General features: G+C 36.2%; 1 protein-coding gene across 4 annotated transcripts in view; it reads left to right on the forward strand.

Moving 5' to 3' along the window:
- The window catches only part of EFR3A (EFR3 homolog A), a 109,211-nt gene that overhangs the window by 54,428 nt on the left and 30,152 nt on the right, over window positions 1–24,631 (forward strand). For all 4 annotated transcript variants that reach the window (XM_057734699.1, XM_057734701.1, XM_057734700.1 and 1 more), the window contains 8 exons: window positions 3,191–3,328; window positions 6,357–6,435; window positions 8,669–8,804; window positions 15,290–15,457; window positions 18,670–18,784; window positions 19,880–19,931; window positions 21,271–21,443; window positions 21,913–21,988. In XM_057734699.1, the coding sequence (XP_057590682.1) occupies window positions 3,191–3,328; window positions 6,357–6,435; window positions 8,669–8,804; window positions 15,290–15,457; window positions 18,670–18,784; window positions 19,880–19,931; window positions 21,271–21,443; window positions 21,913–21,988 (937 nt within the window). The remainder of the gene's footprint in view (window positions 1–3,190; window positions 3,329–6,356; window positions 6,436–8,668; window positions 8,805–15,289; window positions 15,458–18,669; window positions 18,785–19,879; window positions 19,932–21,270; window positions 21,444–21,912; window positions 21,989–24,631) is intronic.

Below are 24,631 nucleotides of genomic sequence, written 5' to 3' on the forward strand. Positions count from 1 at the left end.
TTGTATTTTTTGCAGTTTTTTTCCTGTAATTGATATCTAGTCTCATGGCGTTGTGGTCTGAGAAGATGCTTGATATGATTTCAATTTTCTTGAATTTGCTGAGGTTTGATTTGTGACCCAAGATGTGATCTATCCTGGAAAATGTTCCGTGTGCACTTGAGAAGAAGGTGTATTCTGTCGTTTTTGGATGGAATGTCCTATAAATATCAATTAAGTCGAGGTGGTCTAATGTGTCATTTAAAGCTTGTGTGTCTTTATTTATTTTCTGTTTGGATGATCTGTCCATTGATGTAAGTGGGGTGTTCAAGTCTCCCACTATTATTGTGTTCCTGTCGATGTCCCCTTTTATAGCTGTTAGCATTTGCCTTATGTATTGAGGTGCTCCTATATTGGGGGCATAGATATTTACCATTGTGATATGTTCTTCTTGGATGGATCCCTTGATCATTATGTAGTGTCCTTCCTTGTCTCTTTTAATAGTCTTTACTTTCAAGTCTAATTTGTCTGATATGAGTATTGCTCCTCCAGCTTTCTTTTGACTTCCATTTGCATGGAATATCTTTTTCCATCCCTTTACTTTCAGTCTATATGTATCCCTTGGTCTGAAGTGGGTTTCTTGTAGGCAGCATATAGAAGGGTCTTGTTTTTGTATCCATTCAGCCAGTCTGTGTCTTTTGGTTGGAGCATTTAATCCATTTACATTTAAGGTGATTATTGACATGTGTGTTCCAATTACCATTTTCTTAATTGTTTTGAGTTTGTATTTGTAGGTGTTTTCCTTTTCTTGTGTTTCCTACTTAGAGAAGTTCCTTTAGCACTTGTTGTGAGGCTGGTTTGGTGGTGCTGAATTCTCTTAACTTTTGCTTGTCTGAAAGCTTTTGATTTCTCCCTCAAATCTGAATGAGATTCTTGCTGGGTAGAGTATTCTTGGCTGTAGGTTTCTCTCTTTCAGGACTTTCAGGATATCCTGCCATTCCCTTCTGGCCTGCAGAGTTTCTGTGGAAAGGTCAGCTGTTATCCTGATGGGTTTTCCCTTATATGTTGTTTGTTGCTTTTCTCTTGCTGCTTTTAATATTTTTTCTTTGTGTTTAATTGTCGTTAGTTTGATTAATATGTGTCTTGGTGTATTTCTCCTTGGGTTTATTCTGTATGGGACTCTCTGTGCTTCTTGGACTTGGTTCATTATTTCCTTTCCCATGTTGGGGAAGTTTTCCACTAGAACCTCTTCAAATATTTTCTCAGACCCTTTCTTGTTTTCTTCTTCTTCTGGGATGCCTATAATTCTAATGTTGGTACGCTTGGTGTTAGTGAGGTCTCTGAGACTGTCTTCTAATCTTTTTATTCTTTTTTCTTTTTCCTGCTCTGTGGCAGTTATTTCCCCCATTCTATCTTCCAACTCACTTATTCGTTCTTCTGCCTCAGTCATTCTGCTGGTTATAGCATCTAGAGTATTTTTAATTTCAGTTATTTTGTTATCCATTGCTGTTTGTTTCTCTGAGTTCTTATGAACTGTTTCTTGTACTTTCTCTATTTTGTTATCGAGATTTTGTATCATTTTTACTATCATTACTCTAAATTCCTTTTCAGACATTTTTCCTATTTCCTCCTCATTTATTTGGTCTTGTGGGTTTTTTTCCTGCTCCTTTGCCTGCATGGTGTTTCTTTGTTTCCTCATGGTTGTCCAAACTTTTGGGGTTGCTTGTCCTTGGGTTTTTTTGCGTTATTCTGTGACCAGCAGAGGTTCCTTTATTGTTCGTCTGTAAGCGTCGGTGTGTGGGGAGGGAGAGGGTACAACAGTGGCTCCTTCTCCTGGGAGGGAGTGAGCAGTGGCGCACTGATGTCTCAGTCAGGCTTGGAGGTGCCTGTTGCAGAGGGCGCCGGTGGCTCAGGCGTAAACAGAAAGTCTTAGAGTTGGGCCTCTCTTGGGGGTTTTTTTCTTTTCTTTTTTTTTTTTTTTTTTTCTCTCGGCAGCCTCCCTGCTGCTGGCGTTGCAAGGGGTTTTAATCTAGCCCCACCCGAGTGCCTGAGGGTACTTGTTATCCCTGAGCGCCTTAGGTGGCCCGCAGGGCGTCTCTCCACTGCCTGTTGCAGAGGCGCGGAAAGAGAGAGGCTATGCGCGTGGCTCCTCCCAGCCGCCAGTGAGCCTGCAGCTTCCAGCCGCCATCATGGCCGGGCAGCTCTCAGGAACGGGCACTCCTCTCCGCGGGCCTCCTCCCTCCTGTCCTCTCGGTCCGTCACCCTACCGGCAACAATGTTTCCCACACTGAACCAGCTCTCCTGCTCCCACACTCCCGCTCCTGGACCCTCCGTTCAGCCACGGATCGATGTCTTGGTCCGGGAACGCTGAGCTGCGCTGCGGACCCTCCGAATGTTTCTCACTCCCTCCCATCTGCCACAGCTCCGCCGCTTCACCCTCTTTGAGCCCTCATAGATGCCTCCCTACCGGCTATGTCGGGCTCCCCGCAGTCCCATCCGGTGTCCGAGGCCGTCTGCTGGTGTTCAGCTGGTTCTCTGTGAGAATTACTGCGTCCTTCCGTGCATTCCCAATGCATCTGTGGGGAGGGATGCACTCCACGTCTCTCTACTTCGCCGCCATCTTTAGTAGATCTTGGCTGCCAAATTTTAAGAAATTGCATTTTCTTATGGTTTTATCCCAATGCTACAGATATGTTTTTTTGTTATTATTGCACATGAATGCATTAGTCTAAAATATGGTTTTAAAATATGAACAAATAGTGTCTACTGAAGACATCTACTTATACAGGTAGCTAATTAGCTTTTAAATTTTTATTTTTTATTCAGACTGCCATAGTTTTTTACTTGATTTTATTTTTTCTCACTTAGAGTTAAACTGGGTGCTCTTTGGGAACCTTGTTCTTACTAGGGTTTTGCTATAAATATAGAGAAGTTGTAGGAAGTTAAAATAGGAACTATTGAGTATTTTGCCTTTAGAAAGGATATTCTATTAGTTAGAAACAAGTTGTACAACTGAATTTAGTTCTCCAATTTTGAAACATTATGTGATTAGCTTCAAGGTGTCGAATTCATGAAGTAGAATTAAGCTCTCAAGTTATTTTGGGATAAAAAGAAAATGACATGCTGATATTTCTGAGAAGTAAAATGTGTTCTGTTTAACTGTTAGAACTAGGGTCAGAATTCTTGCATTCATCTTCATTTCTTTCTTTTTCAGTCGCATAGGCCCTCCTCCTTCTCCTTCAGCAGCTGACAAAGAAGAGAATCCCGCTGTACTGGCTGAAAACTGCTTCAGAGAGCTGCTGGGCCGAGCAACTTTTGGAAATATGAATAATGCTGTGAGGCCAGTTTTTGCGTAAGTAGTTGGTGTTTTCCTGGTTACTTGTGACTGTTTTAATTTACTTAGAGGACCTGTATGAGTGAGCTTTCATGGAGCCAGTGCAGCAATGTGGGAAGAGTACAGGATTGAGTCAGACATCCCTTTGAGCACTGGCTCAACCACTTCCCTGGCTTTGCCCCCTTAAATAGGAAATATAGTCATGTTCTTGATATCGTGTGCATCGTTTCACTAGAATTTTTGTTCACACCTTGAAATGTGTATATCCAGTAAAATAGTGAAACCAGTGAATTGTCCAAGTATGATGTATCTTGTTTTATTAACTTCTGGTCAGTTCCTCATATTACCTGGCTTCTGTTCCTTGGCTTTCTTTTTGCCATGGCTAGACTGTTTTAGATCACATTCTCTTCTCTGGGTAAATTTTATCTTATACCGAGTGACTGATCAGAGTGGGACTATTAAATATGCTGTTGGCACTTACACGCTGCCCTCCAAGCAAAATACATTTGTGAGCTTTGAGTTTCTCCACATAGATGTTATCTCTCAAGCCTTGTCAAGCCTCTGAGTTCTAACTCAGTTGTCAGATGATAGAGCTATATGATATTTGTAATTTCTGGACATTTTTGCTAGTCTTTTGTTAATCATTTGCCTTGTCCTTTCCCCTTCCTGCCTATAATGATGTCTTTATAGCATATATAAAGTAGCATATATAAATATCCAGAATTCTTTATTTAGGGTAAATATTTGGGTTCACAGTTGAGCTTCAGTTATAAGAATCTATAAACCGCAAAATTAAGAATCAAAAAATCATTACAGTATTTTCGAAGGGATTCCCCCACCATTGCTACCACCACCAAAAAGTTGGGATTTACTGTTTAAATACTCTGTGGGCTTATGAAAATGCTACTAAGAACTAATCAAATTATGTCAAATATAACTAAAGGCAGATTTATTTTTTAATGTCCAGACATGCTGATTTAATATCAGAATTCCAGTTTTTATTGTAATCCTCTTATTAACCGAGAAGTAATCTGTAAGGCCTTAAAAATCTGGAGCACTAAGTCTGGAAGAAAGAAACTACCTGACTAACTATACTTGATTGCTTGAGTAACTTGAAAGTGGGCTGTATTCTTTTCTATACGGAACTTAATGGACTTACCTCCTGATCCTGTGTTAATTAATCTAATTAAATGTTAATTAAATAGTTAATTATATATTAGCTATTTAGTTAATCAGTTAATTAAATATTAAATGCTCTCTGCAAGAAGGTACCAGGTATTTTGGGGAATATATACTTGAATAAAACTGTCCTAGTCCTTAAAAACTTGATTGATAATTGACATTCATAGTGGCTTTTTACCTTGTGTGTTCTGTGGATTTTAATTTTGAGTTCATATTCATTGTAACTTTATTTGGGGGAGTTCTTTGAGACTTAGATTAATGTGTACTCCATAAGAGGCTTTATTTTGCTTCTGCTGAAGGCATGGGTGCAGTGTTATCCAGGCAGCACTTTGAACTACATTTTTATCTTCAGTTTTTTTTGAGCCACACAGGTACTTGTGAATTTTGTCAACCAAGGTAAGAGCCTGGGTGCTAAGTATACCTAGGTGCTAGGTTGAACTCTTCAGAGAGACATTCATTTTTGTGGTTCTTCTCAGAGCCAAAGCCAACAGAGACAAGCTTCTTTTTTTTTTTTTTTTTTTTTACTATTTATTTATTTATTATAATTTTATTTATTTATTATTTTTTGGGGGGTACACCAAGTTCAATCATCTGGTTTTATACACATATCCCCGTATTCCCTCCCTCCCTCGCCTCCCCCGAGACAAGCTTCTTGACAGTCTTCTACAACATAGAACATTCCCCCAGATACACTGAAGATGTCATCTTATTTATTTATTTATGTTTATTTATTTTTAGCTGCATTTGGTCTTTGTTGCTGTGCACGGAGTTTCTCTAGTTGTGGCAAGCAGGGGGCTACTCTTCGTTGCAGTGCGTGGGCTTCACATTGCAGTGGCTCCTCTTGTTGTGGAGCATGGGCTCTAGGTGTGCGGCCTTCAGTAGTTGTGGCACTCAGGCTCAGTAGTTGTGGTGCATGGGCTTAGTTGCTCCACAGCATGTGGGATCTTTCCAGACCAGGGCTCGAACCTGTGTTCCCTGCATTGGCAGGTGGATTTTTAACCACTTTGCCACCAGGGAAGTCCCTGAAGGTGTCATCTTTTAAGGCTTGAATGGATGCATGTATTTCTGATCTGATAGCCACCTTTCCTGGGTGGACTCTAAACTTTGTCTCCAGTCTGCTGTGTATACAACCTTTTAAACCACCAGCAATCAGCTACCAGAGATCTGAAGATGTGCCTAAGACAACTGCTGGCTTCAATGTCTACTCACCTCTCCAGATTCTCTCCTTGTGGAAACTGGACTGAGGGACTTTTCTTTCTTGCCAGCACATGTTGATATTTAAAAATCATAATATATAGGGACTTCCTAGGTGGCACAGTGGGTAAGAATCCGCCTGCCAATGCAGGGGACACGGGTTAGATCCCTGCCCCAGGAAGATACCACATGCTGCAGAGCAACTAAACCTGTGCGCCACAACTATTGAGCCTGCGCTCTAGAGCCCGTGAGCCACAACTATTGAGCCCATGTGCTGCAACTACTGAAGCCCATGCACCTAGAGCCCCTGCTCTGCAACAAGAGAAGCTACCGCAATGAGAAGGCCACGCACCACAATGAAGAGTAGCCCCTGCTCGCTGCAGCTAGAGAAAGCCCGTGTGTAGCAACAAAGACCCAAAACTGCCAATAAAATAAATAAATAAATAAATTTATAAAAAAAATCATAATATATATATCTATATATATTCTAGCCTTTTATTGTTATTGTTTTATGAAAGGATCTGGCAGTTGTTCTGAAGATGGAAACATTGACTTTCTTTTAGATGATATTCTTTTGATTGGTGAGCTTTGCATATTGTTGGGTTCCAGAGGAGAAAGTGTGATAAAAATAAGGAATTTTTAAAGTAATTTTCTTACTGTTAATTTACAGGCATTTAGATCATCACAAACTATGGGATCCCAATGAATTTGCAGTTCACTGCTTTAAAATCATAATGTATTCCATTCAGGTAAGGATTGGTTAACTGTTATATTTATATATAAGTAATTTTGGTTTTGTCGATAAGCAGGTCCTCAGACAGAGATAGAGAACACTGTAGGAGATAAGACATGTTCTTAATATATTAGTTCTTTGTCTCATTTATTTTTATTTACCACTTATATTCTTATTTGCTAAGATGAAAAGATAGCTAATGAAAAGAACTAGATGATTTTATGATGATAATCTTTATTGTGCATTTATTAAATACATTATTGAGTATTTATATTTTACAATAAACTGGTATTAGAATTGATATTTATTATAGCAGCATGCAACCAATATGTTTACTGGATATATATTCTGCAATAGTGTAGTCTTTATAGAACCTTGATGAGGCACTCTCATCTGCCACAGAGGACAGCCCTGGTTTTCCTCAAAACTTGAGCAGACCTAGTTAGCTCTTAATTCAAGTGGAAATTTAGGTCTTTTTTAAAAAACACCACCTACATTTTTAATGCCCTAAAAAGTCATCATTAATTTAAAGGACATAAGGTAGTAAGAAGCAGGACAGCTTTTTGTATAGGTCATACCAGGATTTGCATCCTAGATGTGCTGTTTACTAATTGCATAGAACTTGGGCAAATTATTTAGCCTCTCTGAGCTTCAGTTTCCTCCTTTCTGAAATAAATGCATTGAATGGTTCATTTTTATATTAAAATACAAGGTACCATTTATCAAATGCTGGCTATATCGCTCACTGTGCTAATAATCTTATATGCTTTATGTCATTTAATTCTCCTTATTTTATGAATTAGATATTATTATCTCCATTTTACAGATCAGAAAACTAACCTTTATAGAGAGGTCAGGCACCTCACTCAAGGGTGCACAGGTAGAAAGTCAGGATTCAAATTCTGGTCATTCTATTCTAGAACTTTTGGTCTAAATTAAACATTAAGTTTAGGTCACTATAGCATGCCTAGCATAATGTAGGTTTTTGATACATGGTAGTTATTATAAAGCTGATTTGGATGTGGAAGGCTAATTTTTAAAAAAAATTTTCTCCAGTTTTATTGAAATGTATTTGACCTATAACATTATATAGGTTTAAGGTGTACAGCATTGCAAAATGATTACCATAATAAGTTTTCTCAAGATCCATCACCTCACATAGTTACATATTTTTTTCCTCTGATGAGACTTTTAATTTAATTTTAGTTTAGCATGTGAGAAGCTGACCTGGCAATCTGTGGATAGATTTAAGACTGTTCCCCTGGTGCTCAGTAGCCTTGTATTTCTTCATTTGCCCTTCTCATTCAGGTTTAGTTACTAGATGAAATTGCTTTTTGCAAGAAGTAGAGTAAATTACAGAGTTGAAGAAACTGAAGGAATAGATAAATATTTGTTGTTAAATGTTTAAGAAATGACTTCCAGTCCATAGCATTGCTTTAGAAGGAGCTTTAAGTGCACCATATGTTTTATGAAGCCCATTAATCAAAAATTACATGATAGTACCCACCAGAATGGGAATTTCTATTTAATAAGACTATCCTTGATACAATCAAAACTTTTGATAGATTTGATTGTTTTAATTGGCATTTATCATAAAATCAACATGGGAATCATTCTTAGGTAATATTTCAACCTCTCTCCATAAAACATTATACTAGCTGGCCCTGATTGGGAAATTTCGTCAGGTATGCATTGTTAAGATTTTCATTTTGATAGTGACTCTTGATTAGATGAGAGTTTGACTGTTTAGCATTGTTAAATGTCCATAATAAGAAATAGTATGTATCTAGTTTGGGTAAGAGAGAAGTACTATAAATATCATAATCAATTTTTTTAACAACATTTTGTCCTATTATCAAATTATAAGAGTGTGTAAATGTTCTTTGTAGAATTATAGAGAAGTATAAAGAAAATAAAAATTTCTCATAAATCCCCCTCTCAGAGATGGCCAGTGTTAATATTTCAGCATATATAATTCTAGTCTTATATACTTTCTTAAAAAACAGATTGAATTTTATTTAATGGAGTATTTTACAACTTGCTTTCTTCACTCAGGATATTGTAAATACTTTGTAGTATCCCTATTTATTCTTAAAAAGAGTGGTTTTTAATGGCTACATATTGTTCCATGACGTGAGTACCAGTCTCCTATAATTGGACGTTTAAATGTCACATGGTTTATGATTCTTATGAATTCTGCCAGGATGCATATAATTGTTCTTATTTTTATACTGTTTTGTTTCTTTTAGGCTCAATATTCTCACCATGTGATCCAGGAGATTCTAGGCCACCTTGATGCTCGTAAAAAAGATTCTCCACGAGTTAGAGCAGGTATTATTCAGGTTCTGCTAGAGGCTGTTGCCATTGCTGCTAAAGGTTCCATAGGTGAGTGCCAGCCCCCCCCAAAAAAATTTATTAATCTTTTTTGGAATTTTTTTCAGTAGATATAGCAATGTGTGGAAAACTCTTTGAAAGTATTTCTAACATTTTAAAATGTGCTATAATTTCTCTTGAAATTTTGGGTTCACATGACTGTTGTCAGACTTCTTTAGTGTATAGTTAAACATTTTCCTCTAAATCAATCTCTCCTTCCCTTCCTCCTTTTCTCCAGTAAAGATTTTTGAGTACCACTTATATGCTAAACATTTAGGAGGATACAGATACAAAAAACTTATAGTTTACTTGGAGTTAGACAGCGCTACCTAATACTGTAATACAAGGCAGAATTTGATCACATATGATAAGAAATAACCAGGATCGAGAGAAGGGAGAGAAAATGGATTAGCAAGAGCAAAATATTATGCAGTCTGTTTGGCTAAGACATGAGGTGGTCGTGTGGAGGGAGCAAGAGAAGTGGCTTAAAGTTCAGGTTGTGGCCAGATCATGGGTATGATTCTACAGTTGACTGACACTCAAAAATTTACTGTAATCTTCATCAGAGATGTGTTATAGGGTAATTTATCTGGCTGCCAAATGTAGGACACGTTAGGGGTAACGAGGTTGTCACCATTGTAGGCATAGGGAACGACCTTGACCTTGATGGCAGCAGTAGGAATGGGAATGTAAAGTCAACATGATTTGATAACTGACTGACTGTAGGGTTAAAAAGTAGAAGGAACAGGCCAGACATCGTAATTTTTCACTCACGTGTGATGAGAAGAATGGAAGGGTCCTTAATAAAACAAGCAAACTTAGGAGGAAAATCTAGTTATGGTTTCTTTGCTTCAAAATAAAAGTAGAACTATATATTAGCTGCTGAAATATTCTAATAGTCAGTGTGAGATGAGAGTGGGCATTTTTAATATGGACTTGTCATTACTCATAACTTATCTCAAAGAGATGGAAGCAGGTTATTTAATTGAAGAGTTATTTAACTGGAAATATGAAATGAAACACAGATGATGCATTGATTGAACCATCTCACTTACTACTACCTATTATGTGTGAAGTGCTATGCTTTAGGTTCTGTACATTCAAAGAAGATTTGAACATGGCTGCCTGTCCTGGAGAAAGTTGTAATGTAGAGTAGGAGGCAGATATAAAATACACAGATTAAAGTGATAGATATAGTGACAGAAACACATGCAGGGTATTTATAGAACTAAAAAGAGCAAATCTAGTTTAGCTGCATCTGATAAATTGGCTAGTTTCTGTCTGATAATTGAGGCAAAATTCTTTCTTCTTCAGCCTCAAAATATGCCAAATAATTTCTCATGCCACAAGGAGCTGCATTATCATAATTCTATGGATTCTGACCCAACAGTCAGATTATCCCAATACTGTACATATTATTTTGAGTAGAAAAGATTAGATAGATGGAAAGTTTTTGGTAATCTTTGTATGAATATACGCATTTTGTGTGGTTTGTACCAGGAATTCAAACACTGATTTGCTCAGAGATGCCAAGTAAATATTTGTTGGAATAGCTAAGAGACTTTCTTATTTAGGTATTTCTCATTTACTTTTTTTTTTTATCTTTAGCTGTTACTTTATTTTTAACATACAATAAACTGCATATATTGAGTGTACAGCGTGGTATCCCAATCTACCAGTTCATTCCCCCCCAACCCTCCCCGCTTTCCCCACTTGGTGTCCATATGCTTGTTCTCTACTTCTGTGTCTCTATTTTTGCCATGTAAACCAGTTGGTTTGTACCATTTTTCTATAGTCCACATATATGTGTTAATATATGATATTTGTTTTTCTCTCTCTGACTCATTTCACTCTGTATGACAGTCTCTAGGTCCATCCATGTCTCTACAAATGTCCCAGTTTCATTGCTTTTTACAGCTGAGTAATATTCCATTGTATATATGTACCACATCTTCTTTATCCATTCATCTCTTGATGGACATTTAGGTTGCTTCCATGTCCTGGCTATTGTAAATAGTGCTGCAATGAACATTGGAGTGCACGTGTCTTTTTGAATTATGGTGTTCTCTGGGTATATGCCCAGCAGTGGGATTGCTGGGTCATATGGTAGTTCTATTTTTAGTTTTTCCAGGAACCTCCATACTGTTCTCCATAGTGGCTGTATCAATTTACATTCCCACCAACAGTATAAGAGCATTCCCTTTTCTCCACACCCTCTCCAGCATTTACTGTTTGTCGATTTTCTGATGATGCCCATTCTTACTGGTGTGAGGTGATACCTCATTGTCGTTTGGATTTGCATTTCTCTAATAATTAGTGATGTTGAGCAGCTTTTCATGGGCCTCTTGGCCATCCATATGTCTTTGGAGAAATGCCTATTCAGGTCTTCTGCCCATTTTTTGATTGGGTTGTTTGTTGTTTTGATATTGAGCTGCATGAGCTGTTTATATATTTTGGAGATTAATCCTGTGTCTGTTGATGCGTTTGCAAATATTTTCTCCCATTCTGAGGGTTGTCTTTTCGTCTTGCTTATAGTTTCCTTTGCTGTGGGGAAGCTTTGAAGTTTCATTAGGTCCCACTTATTTATTTTTGTTTTTATTTCTAGTACGCTAGGGGGTGGATCATAAAAGATGTTGCTGTTATTTATGTCGAAGAGTGTTCTTCCTGTGTTTTCCTCTAGGAGTTTTATAGTGTCTGGCGTTACGTTTAACTCTTGAATCCATTTTGAGTTTATTTTTGTGTATGGTGTTAAGGAGTGTTCTAATTTCATTCTTTTACATGTAGCTGTCTAGTTTCCCCAGCACCATTTATTGAAGATGCTGCCTTTTCTCCATTGTATATCCTTGCCTCCTTTGTCATAGATTAGTTGACCATAGTTTATCTCTGGGCTTTCTGTCCTGTTCCATTGATCTATATTTCTGTTTTTGTGCCAGTACCATACTGTCTTGATCACTGTAACCTTGCAGTATATAGCCTGAAGTCAGGAAGCCTGATTTCACCAACTCTTATCTTTCCTTCTCAAGATTGCTTTGGCTATTCGGGGTCTTTTGTGTTTCCATACAAATTGTAGAATTTCTTGTTCTAGTTCTATGAAAAATGCCATTGATAATTTGATCGGGATTGCATTGAATCTGTAAATTGCTTTGGGTAGTATAGTCGTTTTCACAATGTTGATTCTTCCAACCCAAGAACATGGTATGTCCCTCCATCTGTTTGTGTCGTCTTTGATTTCTTTCATGAGTGTCTTATAGTTTTCTGAGTACAGGTCTTTTACCTCCTTGGTTGGGTTTATTGCTAGGTATTTTATTCTTTTTGTTGCAGTGGTGAATGGGATTGTTTCCTTAATTTCTCTTTCTAATCTTTCATTTTAGTGTATAGAAATGCAAGAGATTTCTGTGTGTTAATTTTGTATCCTGCAGCTTTACCATATGCATTGATTAGCTCAAGTAGTTTTCTGGTGGCATCTGTAGGATTTTCTATGTATAGTATCATGTCATCCACAAACAGTAACGGTTTTACTTCTTCTTTTCCAATTTGGATTCCTTTTATTTCTTTTTCTTCTCTGATTGCTGTGGCAAGGACTTCCAAAACTATGTTGAATAGCAGTGGTGAGAGTGGAAATGCTTGTCTTGTTCCTTATCTTAGAGGGAATGCTTCCAGTTCTTCAACATTGAGAATGACGTTTGCTGTGGGTTTGTCATATATGGCCTTTATTATGTTGACATAGGTTCCCGCTAAGCCCACCTTCTGGAGAGTTTTTATCATAAATGGGTGTTGAATTTTGTCAAAAGCTTTTTCTGCATCTATTGAGATGATTGTGTGGTTTTTATCCTTCAATTTGTTCATATGGTGTATCACATTGATTGATTTGCGTATATTGAAGAATCCTTGCATTCCAGGGATAAACCCCACTTGATCATGGTGTATGATCCTTTTACTGTGTTATTGGATTCTGTTGGTTAGTATTTTGTTGAGGATTTTTGCATCTAAATTCATCAGTGATATTGGTCTGTAATTTCCTTTTTTTGTAGTATCTTTGTCTGGTTTTGGTATCAGGGTGATGGTGGCCTCATAAAATGAGTTTGGGAGTGTTTCTTCCTCTGCGGTGTTTTGAAAGAGTTTGAGAAGGATGGGTGTTAGCTCTTCTCTAAATGTTTGCTAGAATTCACCTGTGAATCCATCTGGTCCTGAACTTTTGTTTGTTGGGAGATTTTTAATCAGAGTTTCAATTTCATTTCTTGTGATTGGTTTGTTCATATTTTCTATTTCTTCCTGTTTCCGTCTTGGAAGGTTATACCTTTCTAAGAATCTGTCCATTTCATCCAGGTTGTCCATTTTATTGGCATATAGTTGCTTGTAGCAGTCTCTTATGGTGCTTTTTATTTCTGCGGTGTCCATTGTAACTTCTCCGGTTTCATTTCTAATTTTATTGATTTGAATCCTCTCCCTCTTTTTCTTGATGAGTCTTGCTAGAGGTTTATCAATTTTATTTATCTTCCCAAAGAACCAGCTTTTAGTTTTATTGATTTTTGCTATTGTTTTCTTTGTTTCTATTTCATTTATTTCTGCTCTGATCTTTATGACTTCTCTCCATCTACTAACTTTTGTTTTTTTTGGTTTTTTAAAAATAAATTTATTTATTTATTTATTTGCTGCGTTGGATCTTTGTTGCTGCACGTGGGCTTTCCTCCAGTTGCGGATAGTAGAAGCTGCTCTTTGTTGCTGTGCATGGGCTTCTCATTGCAGTGGCTTCCCTTGCACAGCACAGGCTCTAGGTGCACGGGCTTCAGTAGCTGTGGCACGCAGGCTCAATAGTTGTGGCTCATGGGCTCCAGAGCACAGGCTCAGCAGTTGTGGTGCACAGGCTCAGCCGCTCTGTGACATGTGGAATCTTCCCAGCCAAGGGCGCAAACCCGTGTCCCCTGCACCAGCAGGCAGATTCTCAACCACTGCACCACCAGGGAAGCCCCTAACTTTGCGTTTTCTTTGCTCTTCTTTCTCTAGTTTCTTTAGGTGTAAGTTTAGATTGTTTATTTGGCATTTTTCTTGTTTCTTGAGGTAGAATTGTATTGCTATAAACTTCCCTCTTAGAACTGCCTTTGCTGCATCCCATAGGTTTTGCATCATTGTGTTTTCATTGTCGTTTGTCTCTAGGTATTTTTTGATTTCCTTTTTGATTTCTTTAGTGATCTGTTGGTTATTTTTCATTTCAGTTATTGTGTTGCATATCTCAGTTTGCTCTTTAATTCTTATAGGTCTTTGGTTAACTTTTCTTGCAACTTTTCAATCTTTGTATCCGGTCTTTTTTCAAAGCCCTGGATCATCTTCACCATCGTTATTCTGAATTCTTTTTCTGGAAGGGTGCCTATCTCCTCTTCATTTAGTTGTTTTTCTGGCGTTTTATCTTGTCCCTTCATCTGGTACAAAGTCTTTTGCATTTTCATTTTCTCTGTCTTACTGTGGCTGTGGTTTTCAGTTCCACATGATGAAATACTGCTGATATTGCTTGATTCTGCTGTCTGCCCTCTTGTTGAGGAAGCTATTTAGGAGACTTTTGGGTGCTTCCTGATGGGAGGGACTAATGGTGGGTTGGGCTGGGTGGGCAGAGCTCAGTAAAACTTTAATCTTCTTGTCTGCCAATGGGTGCGGCTGTGTTCCCACCTTGCTGGCTCTTTGGCCTGAGGCTACCCGGCACTGGAGCTTACAGGCTATTTGATGGGGCTAATGGCGAACTCTAGGAGGGCTCACGCCAATGAGCACTCCCCAGAACCCCTGCCGCCAGTGCCCCAGTTTCCTCGGTGAGCCACAGATGCCCCCCACCTCTGCAGACAACCCTCCAACACCAGCAGGTAGGTCTGGTTCAGTCTCCTGTGGGGTCACTGCTCCTTCCCCCTGGGTCCTGGTGAGTACACTTTTTTGTGTGCCCTCCAAGAGTGGAGTCTCCGTTTCCCCCAGTCCTGTGGAGGTCCTGCAACCACATCCTGCTGGCTTTCCAAGTCTGATTCTCTGGGGATTCCTCCTCCTGTTGCTGGACCCCCAGGTTAGGAAGCCTGACGTGGGGCTCAGGACCCTCACTTTAGTGGGTGGACTTCTGCAGTATAACTGTTCTCCAGCTTGTGAGTCACCCACCCAGCATTTATGGGTTTTGATTTTAATGCGATTGTGCCCCTCCTACCATCTCATTGCAGCTTCTCCTTTGTCTCTGGATGTGGGGTGCTTTTTTTGGTGAGTTCCAGTGTCCTTCTGTCAATGATTGTTCAGCAGTTAGTTGTGATTTTGGTGCTCTTGCAGGAGGGAGCGAGCGCACATCCTCCTACTCCGCCATCCTGATTCTCTCTTCTTATTTACTTTTTTAATGTAATAGTTAGTTCATAAATTATGAAGTATTTCCAGCTAGTTAGGAAATATGCAGAAATCTCTGTTGAGAAATATGAGGATTGGTTTTGAGTATATGATGCTGGATAAACATACCTGCTCACATGAGGATGCATTTGCAGGACCCACAGTGCTGGAAGTCTTTAACACCCTATTAAAGCATCTGCGTCTCAGTGTTGAATTAGAAGCAAGTGATTTACAGGGAGGATCTATAAGCAGTGCCAACTTAAACACAAGTTCCAAAGACAATGACGAGAAGATTGTGCAGAATGCTATCATCCAAACAATAGGTGAGTACGTTTCACTTTTCAAATTATTATGGGAAATAGTGCTTCAAAAAGTCCTCACAGAAGGTTCTTGACTCTTATAGTATGTTAGTCAAAGGTGAGTGACAGCTTAGACTTTTTAAAAAACTTTCTGTTTGGAAAATAAACAAACATAAGAATATGACAAAGAACACTGTATATACCCTTCACCCAGACTCATCTATTAATATTTTATGTCATTTACTTTATCGTTTCCTTTGTCTGTGTGTCTGCCTCTCTTCCTCCCTGTCTCCCTTTCTCTGTGTGTATATGTATATGTGTATGTATATATACACGTATGCACATATATAAATATGTTCATATAGAGAGAGATAGATACGTATACACATCTGCATTTTTTCCCTAACCACTGGATAGTAAGAATAAACCAGGGTACTCTTATATAACCAGAGTACAGTTATCAACATCAGTAAATTTAACTTTGAATACAGTACTTTAATCAAACTTTCATATTTCAGTTTTGTCATTTAGAGCATGTCCTTTATAACATGTTTTTCCTTAGGTCCAGGGTCCAGTCTAGGATCATGTTGCACTTAGTTGTGACATTTCTTTAGTTCCTTTAGTTTGGAACATTTCTATTATGATATGGGCATTGTTTAAAGAGTATAGGTCCCCCTGACCCCTCACTTAAAAAAAAAAATCCTCACATGGATTTGTCTGATATTTCCTCATGATTAAATTCAGATTATGGGTTCCTGGCTGGATACTTCATAAGTGATAGTGTTCTTCTCAGATTATTACATACAGCGCTTACTTGAAAAGAAAAGCTATGGGAAGTTTTTTGGGAAATGAAATGATCACACTGTATATAAGTACAAATTAAAGGAATCAAACTTTTCCTCCTCTTCCAGTATTTTCTTTACAATATCCAGATATTTTAATAAACTACATGATTTCTAGGATAATTTCCAAATTGAGTTGTATTCCTGGGGTTTAGTACCTAATTTCTAGTGGTTACTAATAGTTTCTACTAATAATATAGTTATAAATTTATTCTGGAGCTCAGTTTATGCCTTTTATTCAGGTAATATCCTACCTGTGGGCCACTTGTTTATAATAGTCCTTTGGAGTATTCAGCACAAAGCTTTTCTTTGTTTATTTCTAAAGTTTGATGGATCTGTGTACATGCATTATGCACCCACATTCAACACCTATTTATCGAACATGCTGAACTTACAGCAGGCCCTGTGCTCTGGCGTTGTGATGCATGTGACTCCTACCTGTGGATGCCTTTGGTTGATCTGCTTGGTGTAGTACCTCTGTTTTACCTAATTACAATCTCATTATGTGCATAGAAATTGTCCTCATTAGGGCAAAGGCTAAGGCTGTCTGTGATATTTTTAAGATGATGCATCAAATCAGCTAATCCTGTTTTCAAAGAATTAATTTAAATTGCTTTAGTGACTTCTAGTTAATTCAGTGTTACTGTTTTACTCTCGAATATTTAATTTATTGTTTCTCAAGTATGTTGTTATAAAATGTATATACCACAGACTCAAGCAGTATTTCTGTGACATAACACGTTCAGAATGACATGTGAAAATAAAAGCATGAGAGAAAAGAAATGCAGTGTGGCACAGTGAATAAGACTTTTATTTAAATTACACTTCTGCTTTCCTCAGTATTTTCTTTCAGAAGTTCTCAGTATTCTTTAGTTATCAGATCATGTGAATATTGGTGGGACACAGAACAGGGCTGCTGTAGCTTTTGCACTTTAAGATAGGAGACTGTTGGCCAAACTCTTTCTTTTAAAATAATGCTCTACTCTTTTGGGGAGGCTCATTAGCATTTCTATTCAGCAGTTCAAATAAAGACAATGGGAATAGAGAATGAGTTAACTTTCCAGACTGTCCTCACAGTTGATGTGTTGGAAAATTTATGTCTTTGTGGGTAATGACCAACTTGCTTGGAGCAGAAAATCAGTGTCCAGTTTTGTACAGTGATTAGGAACATGTCTAATTGGGTTCTTGTAAAGTTGAAAATACCTTATAGAGGGGAAGCAGAGAGTAATAATAACATACATAGGCTTTGGAAATGAAGAGATCTCACCTCAGGTCTTAATGTTAGCTGTGTAATTTCTTGTATGAATTCTTAACCTCTCTTATCCTAATTTCCACAAGAGGAAACTGATGCAAATAGTAGTGCCTGGATTCATAAGGCACTGTTATTTGTTGTTGCAAGGATACAAATACAAAATAGCTTCTTACCCCATAAATATATGCTCGTTAGCTAGAATAATATAGTTTATGCTGATTATGTTATAAAATCATGAGATTTTTGATTGCTAGAGTATGTTATAAAGAGAAATGAGTATTAACCCTAGATATAATCAAAATGATAAATAGAACAATTTGAATTTATAGAAATAGGTTATTAACTCCAGTAATACAGGCTGAAGAGTTAAATTGAAAAACTAACTTCCCCTTAAGGAAATATTAAAAATGTAGGTTTCTGTAATGATTATGTTGCGTTTTAAGAAATGATCAAAAATAGCCAGAATTTAATACCTGTTCTCATCTTTCAAAGAAACAACAGAGTTTAGAGTTTAAGTGATAATTAAATGTTCTAAGTCTTCTATGACCAGGAAGTAAACTGTCAAAAGCTATAACAGATAAATTTAAAATATTCACAATACCCCAGAGTTCCTTGAGAAAAATGACAAAAAAGTAAGTTGAATTATGTATATTGAATCAATATTGAATTAACCCACAGTGTTAGACTATACACCTGGCTCATTATAATGACATTCTAGAACATTTCAGCAACCCTGGGACAGCCATAGTGGCCTAATTATTGACTTTCTTACTAGAACAAGAATTCAGGCTCACAATATGTGAAAAAGAGTTTCATCAGAAATACTACCAAAAGGTTTTTTTTCCTTTTTCTAAAACGCCAGTCAATTCAAATTGATGATTGGCCACTGCTAGCTGTATGCAGAAGACTTTCAGTTATTTTAATCTAGGTATTAGCCCATTAAACATATCTTATAATGTACCTCACTAAATGATTTTCGCCAAAGAAATTATAATATCTTTAGACTTACATCTAGCTCAAGGACATTGTTTTACCACATATTGAAAGCTGTGGTTAAAAGTAATTATGATTTTTTATTATATGGAAAAATAAACTTTTCAATTTGCACAATATATCTTAAATTTATCTTAATATTTTTATAGGATTTTTTGGAAGTAACCTACCAGATTATCAGAGGTCAGAAATCATGATGTTCATTATGGGGAAAGTACCCGTTTTTGGAACATCCACCCATACTTTGGATATCAGTCAACTAGGGTATGTTTATGTAGTTGTTCTGTGTTCTCAAACTGTAAAGTTGAACTTAAGCTTTTACTAAATTTTATCTTAAATCTATGAAATGTTTTGTCTTTTTACTCATTAGTAATAAAAGTCCTGTGGTGTTGTTATGGCACTAGATTGCTAAGCAGTTGAATCAACATTGCATGCTTTTAGAATCAGTTTTCAGTATATCATAAATTCTCAAATTTTCTTATATTGGCTAGGTGGAAGGTCTTTTTAGCCTGGGCATTTTCTACATATGTAGATATTTAGGGTAAAGCTTCAAGTTTGTTGGTGTGCCAGGAATGTTGACTTATTTCTAGAATTCTAGAACTGAAAGTTATTTTAAAGATCATGTATTTTGGCCCTTCCCCTTGTTTTATAGATTTGATTTGATTTTACAACATGCTAAAAGCTTTAGTTTGTAAATATTTTTGTGTGTGGCTAATTTAATAAGGAAATGATAGTCTTATTTGATTTATAATTTATTTGGCCATTAATTAGATAAACCTTTTTGCATTTATTAATTCTTTTTTGAAGAATATATAAGAATTATTTAGGCACATTCTTACCTACTTATTAACACATGTTAAATAGACATCATGTTTGTCAGTTATATTTGCAATAGATATATTCTCCAATTTATTGTATCTTTTTTTTTAAATAACTATTTTATTTATTTATTTTTTTCAATTATATTTATTTATTTATTATTTTGGGGGGCGGGGTACACCAAGTTCAATCATCTGTTTTTATACACATATCCCCATATTGTATCTTTTAATTAAGGTTGTTTTGTTGTGTATTGTTGTGTATTCATACAACTGACTTTTCATGTTATTACATGCAGTGGTCTGTTTCCTTTGAGAGCCAATCGCTTTTTAATTTTTTTCAATTTGATTTTTTTTCATATAACCCTTTAATTCATATGAAATTTACTTCAGAGTATAAAGTGAGCCGTGACTTTAGCTTGTATGAAAATAAAATCTATTTACCTAATATGAATAGATTTTTAAAATCAATAAATAATAATATAAGTAAGTGAAGTTAATTACTGTGAAGAAAATAATACCACTATTTTGTGTATTTTAGTGATTTGGGAACCAGGCGGATTCAGATAATGTTGCTGAGGTCTTTACTTATGGTAAGGAATTTAAGACAGTGTGAAGAACACACTTAACCTTAAATTATTAGAGGTTAAAAGAATAGCTTCACATTATCAGTTTCCTTTTCTTATAAGATACTATTTATGGTAAGTTTTCTTTCTGTGGTTTATATACCTGAATATTATGCTTTTCACTTTTTAAAATTTTACTTTTATTGTTTATTCCTCACTTCTCCTGTCATCTTATTTGATCTTATAATGATGAAACATACAGAGGGCAGAAAGCATTGCCATTTTCTAGATGAAAATGCCTGGGCCCAGCTATAGACAGATTTATCAGTCCTTTCCTTTGTGCTTTTTGCTTTTTTATTTATATCTTGTTCCTTGCCTACTCTGATAATATAAACACATTTGTTTATATCTTACAAAAAGTTTAAAATTCAACTTTCCACATGTAGATCTTTGATCTGAGGCTTATTTTTGTATGTGGTGTAAGATATGGATATATTTTTATTTTTTTTCTAGATGGGTGGTAATTGTCCCACCAATTTCTGCTCACTTATAAAATCACCTTTATCCTATAATGAGTGCCAAAATATGAATGTTAAGTGTCCCATATATGCTAGTAAACCTGAATATGAGTAGAGATTACCCATGTGAAATTTCATTTGGTCCTAACTCTTTTTATTAGATAAATTCCCTGAGTAAATAACCTTGTCTCTAATGCTAACTGTGCTACATAGTCAACTGAGTGAATGTCTGTGTGGTGTTGTTAAAGTATTTAATAGCATTAAAGTATATACTAATTAAAAACTCCAACTTTAGAGATAGGGATACACGTGGAAATGTCACATCAAATAAAGTACAGCTTTCCAAAATGAAAATGCATTGCTGTTAACCTAAATTGCTTAATTTAAAATAAAAGAATTATTTCCCATTTAAAAATTTTCAGGTCTTACCTGTGTTACTTGCTACCTAGTCTCCTTATATCCATGTAGTACTGACTACCTGTTCCATATATTTAGCCTCTCTGAGCCTCAGTTTTCTTTTACAAAATGGGGATACGCTAATGCCTAGCCTCACAGGAATACGGTGAGGACGAAGTCAGTACACGTCTAGGGCTTAGATTCATGCCTGGCATGTGGTAAATGCATGTTGTTATTAATTTCATTAACTTTATGAGTGAGGTTTTTGTAAATTCAGTAACATCCTCATTGTCTCACAGATTTCCTTTTAGTTTTTCCCTTTAGGCTTGTGTCCATACTTGCTGTTGTCCCTGAGTTCATGGCTCTTGTAAAACAGCTTGAGAGCTTTACCAAAGAAGGACTCATGACAAAAGCTTTTTGTTTGTTTCTTTGTTCTTTCTCCCTATAATCAGGTAACCTCTGGATACAAAGCAAAGACGATAGTCACTGCACTGCCGGGGTCTTTTCTGGACCCTTTGTTGTCACCATCCCTCATGGAAGACTATGAACTGAGACAGTTAGTCTTGGAAGTGATGCATAATCTCATGGATCGCCATGACAATAGGGCAAAGCTTCGAGGGATCAGGTAATGTGTTATTTGAAAATAGGCTTAATGGTAATGTTTTCAGATTTCTACATTGATGTATTTATTGTAATCTTCTTAATCTAGAATTTTCTGGTTTTATTAATCCAGAATTTTATTTAATTGGTATTGTGGCAATTTAATTATTAATATGTTTTAAGATAGTAAATGTTGAAGGACTTTTAATGTGCTTTCAGAGATCTCATCTACTAGTAATCACCAGTTACATAAATTTTATTTTTGTTTTGCTTTAAACTTAGGAATGACATTAGAAATCAAGATTACTTTATGCAATTCTACTTGATTAAACTTGGTAATTCAGTAGTATCATTACATATAGGCTTATTTAAAATGCTCATTGAAATGAGTGTTAAATAGTTCAGACTCCTAAGTATAGCTATGATTTGTCATATGACATGATATTATAAGGAAATGTGCTGTTCGTTAAAAATGATGCATTGGTTGTCTCTAGAATAATACCAGATGTGGCTGACCTAAAAATAAAAAGAGAAAAAATTTGTAGACAAGACACAAGTTTCATGAAAAAGGTAAGATTATCTTCTGAAAAATACTGCATGACTTAAATTATAGCCATTTGAATTATTAGGTAGTTTTATATTGATTTATATGACTTCATTTTAAATGAAGCTATAGCTCCAGGAATAGGAAAAACTAAATGTACACTGACTCTTACTAAAATTCCAGCACAGACCTGACTCAGCTCAGACCCTGATTTGATTCAATGGTCAGCTCCTCACGCTGTAGACCTAATAGAAGAAAAGGGAACCGTCTTTGGTGAAAGACAGGACAATCCAGAGCATCTCTGGTTCCTGTGGTCCTTTGTCCACAGTGTTCAGCTTACAGTGTAAATTCCAAATAGTCGTTTTTGCAAAAAGTAGACAGTAGGAGCAGATCTACAGATTACCCCAATCCTGGAGTTAGCAGTAAGGATTTTAAAATAACTCTGATTAACATTATCAAGAAAATAGAAGATGGATGAATTAGATGAAAGTATGGATATTATCATCAGCAAACTAGGATCTCTAAAAAAGAATAAAATGGAAATTTCTGGAGTGATCATGTCCTAGTCCTGTTGAGGTGTGGATTACACAGGTGTATGCATTGGTCAAAATGTGTGTATGCATACTTAAGCTTTGTGCATTTCATTTTACATAAATTTTACCTTAAAAGAAACAATCTGTAAACAAATATTGAAGTATAGTTCATGATGCGCATGCTGAAGTATTTAGGGAGAAGTATACCAATATTTGCAATTTACTTTGAAGTGAATCCAAAAGAAAATTAAATGGTTTATGGGTGGATAGATAAATAGATATATAACAAAGCAAGCCAAGTAAAATGCTAATGATAAAACTATTATAAATGTTCACTGTAAAATTCTTTCAACTTTGCTGTATTTTTAAGATTTTTTCTTAATAAGATAGTAATACAGTATGATGAGAGAATGTTAAGAATAATAGTATGCAAATTGACAATTTGGATGAAAAATAACTAAATAAATAAAGCAAGCAAGCAAGTCATAGAATTTGGGAGTTGAAAATCTGAAGCCACCGTCTTCAGCTTCTCCATGTTGCCACAGCATTCCTGATGGCGTCTCCTCCAGCCTGTGTTTAAACATTGGGTTGTCAGTCTGCTGTGATAGTTCTAAATTTCTTCCTTTAAGTAAAACCTCTCTCCGTAATTTCTGCCCTGCACTCCTGCTCACCCCAGACACACATATTGATTCCACTTTTAATGGCTCTTTAATAGACAGCTTCAAGTTTTTGAAAATACTCATCATTGAATAAATACATATAATGAGTGTTTATTTTGTATTAGGCATTGTTCTGTGCATTATTTGGGATCTGAAGTTCAGGCAGACAGAATCTCTGCCCATGTAAGTAGTATTTAGCTAGATTTTCATTATAATCACTTAAATTTTGTAGGTCTGTTGGCAAGTGGCTGAATTTAGAAATTATGGCACCCATGGTTATTTAGTATTTCAAATAAACTTTCTGTGCAGTATTCTTCATCCAAAGCTTGAGCACCTGAGTATTTGCCAGACACTGAGCTCAATATTGAGAGATACAGTAGTAAACATAGCATACGTGCTAACTGACCTCAGCATAATCACCATTTTGGTAGATGTGAGCCTTGATCTTTAGAGGTGCCGAGCACAGCAGGCCTATAGGAAGATAGGTACAGATATCTGTAATCCATGTTCTTTTTTGGCTCTTTGTCAGACCCTGCTCTCTTCCTGTCACCATCGTTTATTTTGATGTCCTTATCCATTAATATCGATTGCTGCATTTCAAGTTAATGGCCTCATGGTTTAAAAACTTCATTTGAAAAATAGTTTACAAACTATCACTGTTCCTAAATTAATGTGAATGAAATGAATTCTTTGTTTGACTGTATTATATATGGAAAAAAAAGTGGTTAATAATAGGGCAGAGGCATTAACTCTCTCCAGCTTTTATTTCTTCAATATTTTATATCATCTAGTTAATCAAAGAAATTATTCTCCATAACTGAGGAACTTTTAATGGAGTGATAGAATGAATTTTAAAAATTCATAGATGGTTAATTTTGGAGTTTTTTACTTTAACATAATGACATTAAGCAGTCCTGAACTTTGGGACTGGGTTGATTTTATTTTATCTAGTATGGTAGAAATAATCCTTTCTGTTTAATTTTGCTAGCCAATCAGTTTCAAAGGGTATAGTTTAACTGAAAGGTTAGACTATTATTCCTTGTTAAATTTTGAATCCTTAAACTGTTCTCTGTATTAGTTTTTCTTCCATTTTATAATTTAAAATAACTTACCTGGCTAAGCATTAGTATAAACCATTTCCTTAGTATATTTTTCTTTAGGAGCAATCTGTTCACATTTTTCCTTTACCAAATTTTATTTTTACAATTAGTTACCCTTTTTTTATTTACTTTCCAATTTGTTTCACCAGTCAAAATGTTTGGTTTTCATATGTAACTCTAATTAGCCACTTATGGAAATTTCAACAAAGACCTGGAAAAAAAAATTGAGATCTATAGCCAGGGGACAGTGGACTGCCCTTTGGTTAAGAGAAGCTTGCAGTTTAGAATGGATGGTACCTTTGGCTTTTCAATGCCAGCATTATGTCCAGGCAGCTGTGTCTCAGATGATATCCAGCCTAAAACTGCTCCATCTGAAT

The sequence above is a fragment of the Hippopotamus amphibius genome, chromosome 5 (assembly GCF_030028045.1).
Source record: "Hippopotamus amphibius kiboko isolate mHipAmp2 chromosome 5, mHipAmp2.hap2, whole genome shotgun sequence".
Taxonomy (NCBI): domain Eukaryota; kingdom Metazoa; phylum Chordata; class Mammalia; order Artiodactyla; family Hippopotamidae; genus Hippopotamus; species Hippopotamus amphibius.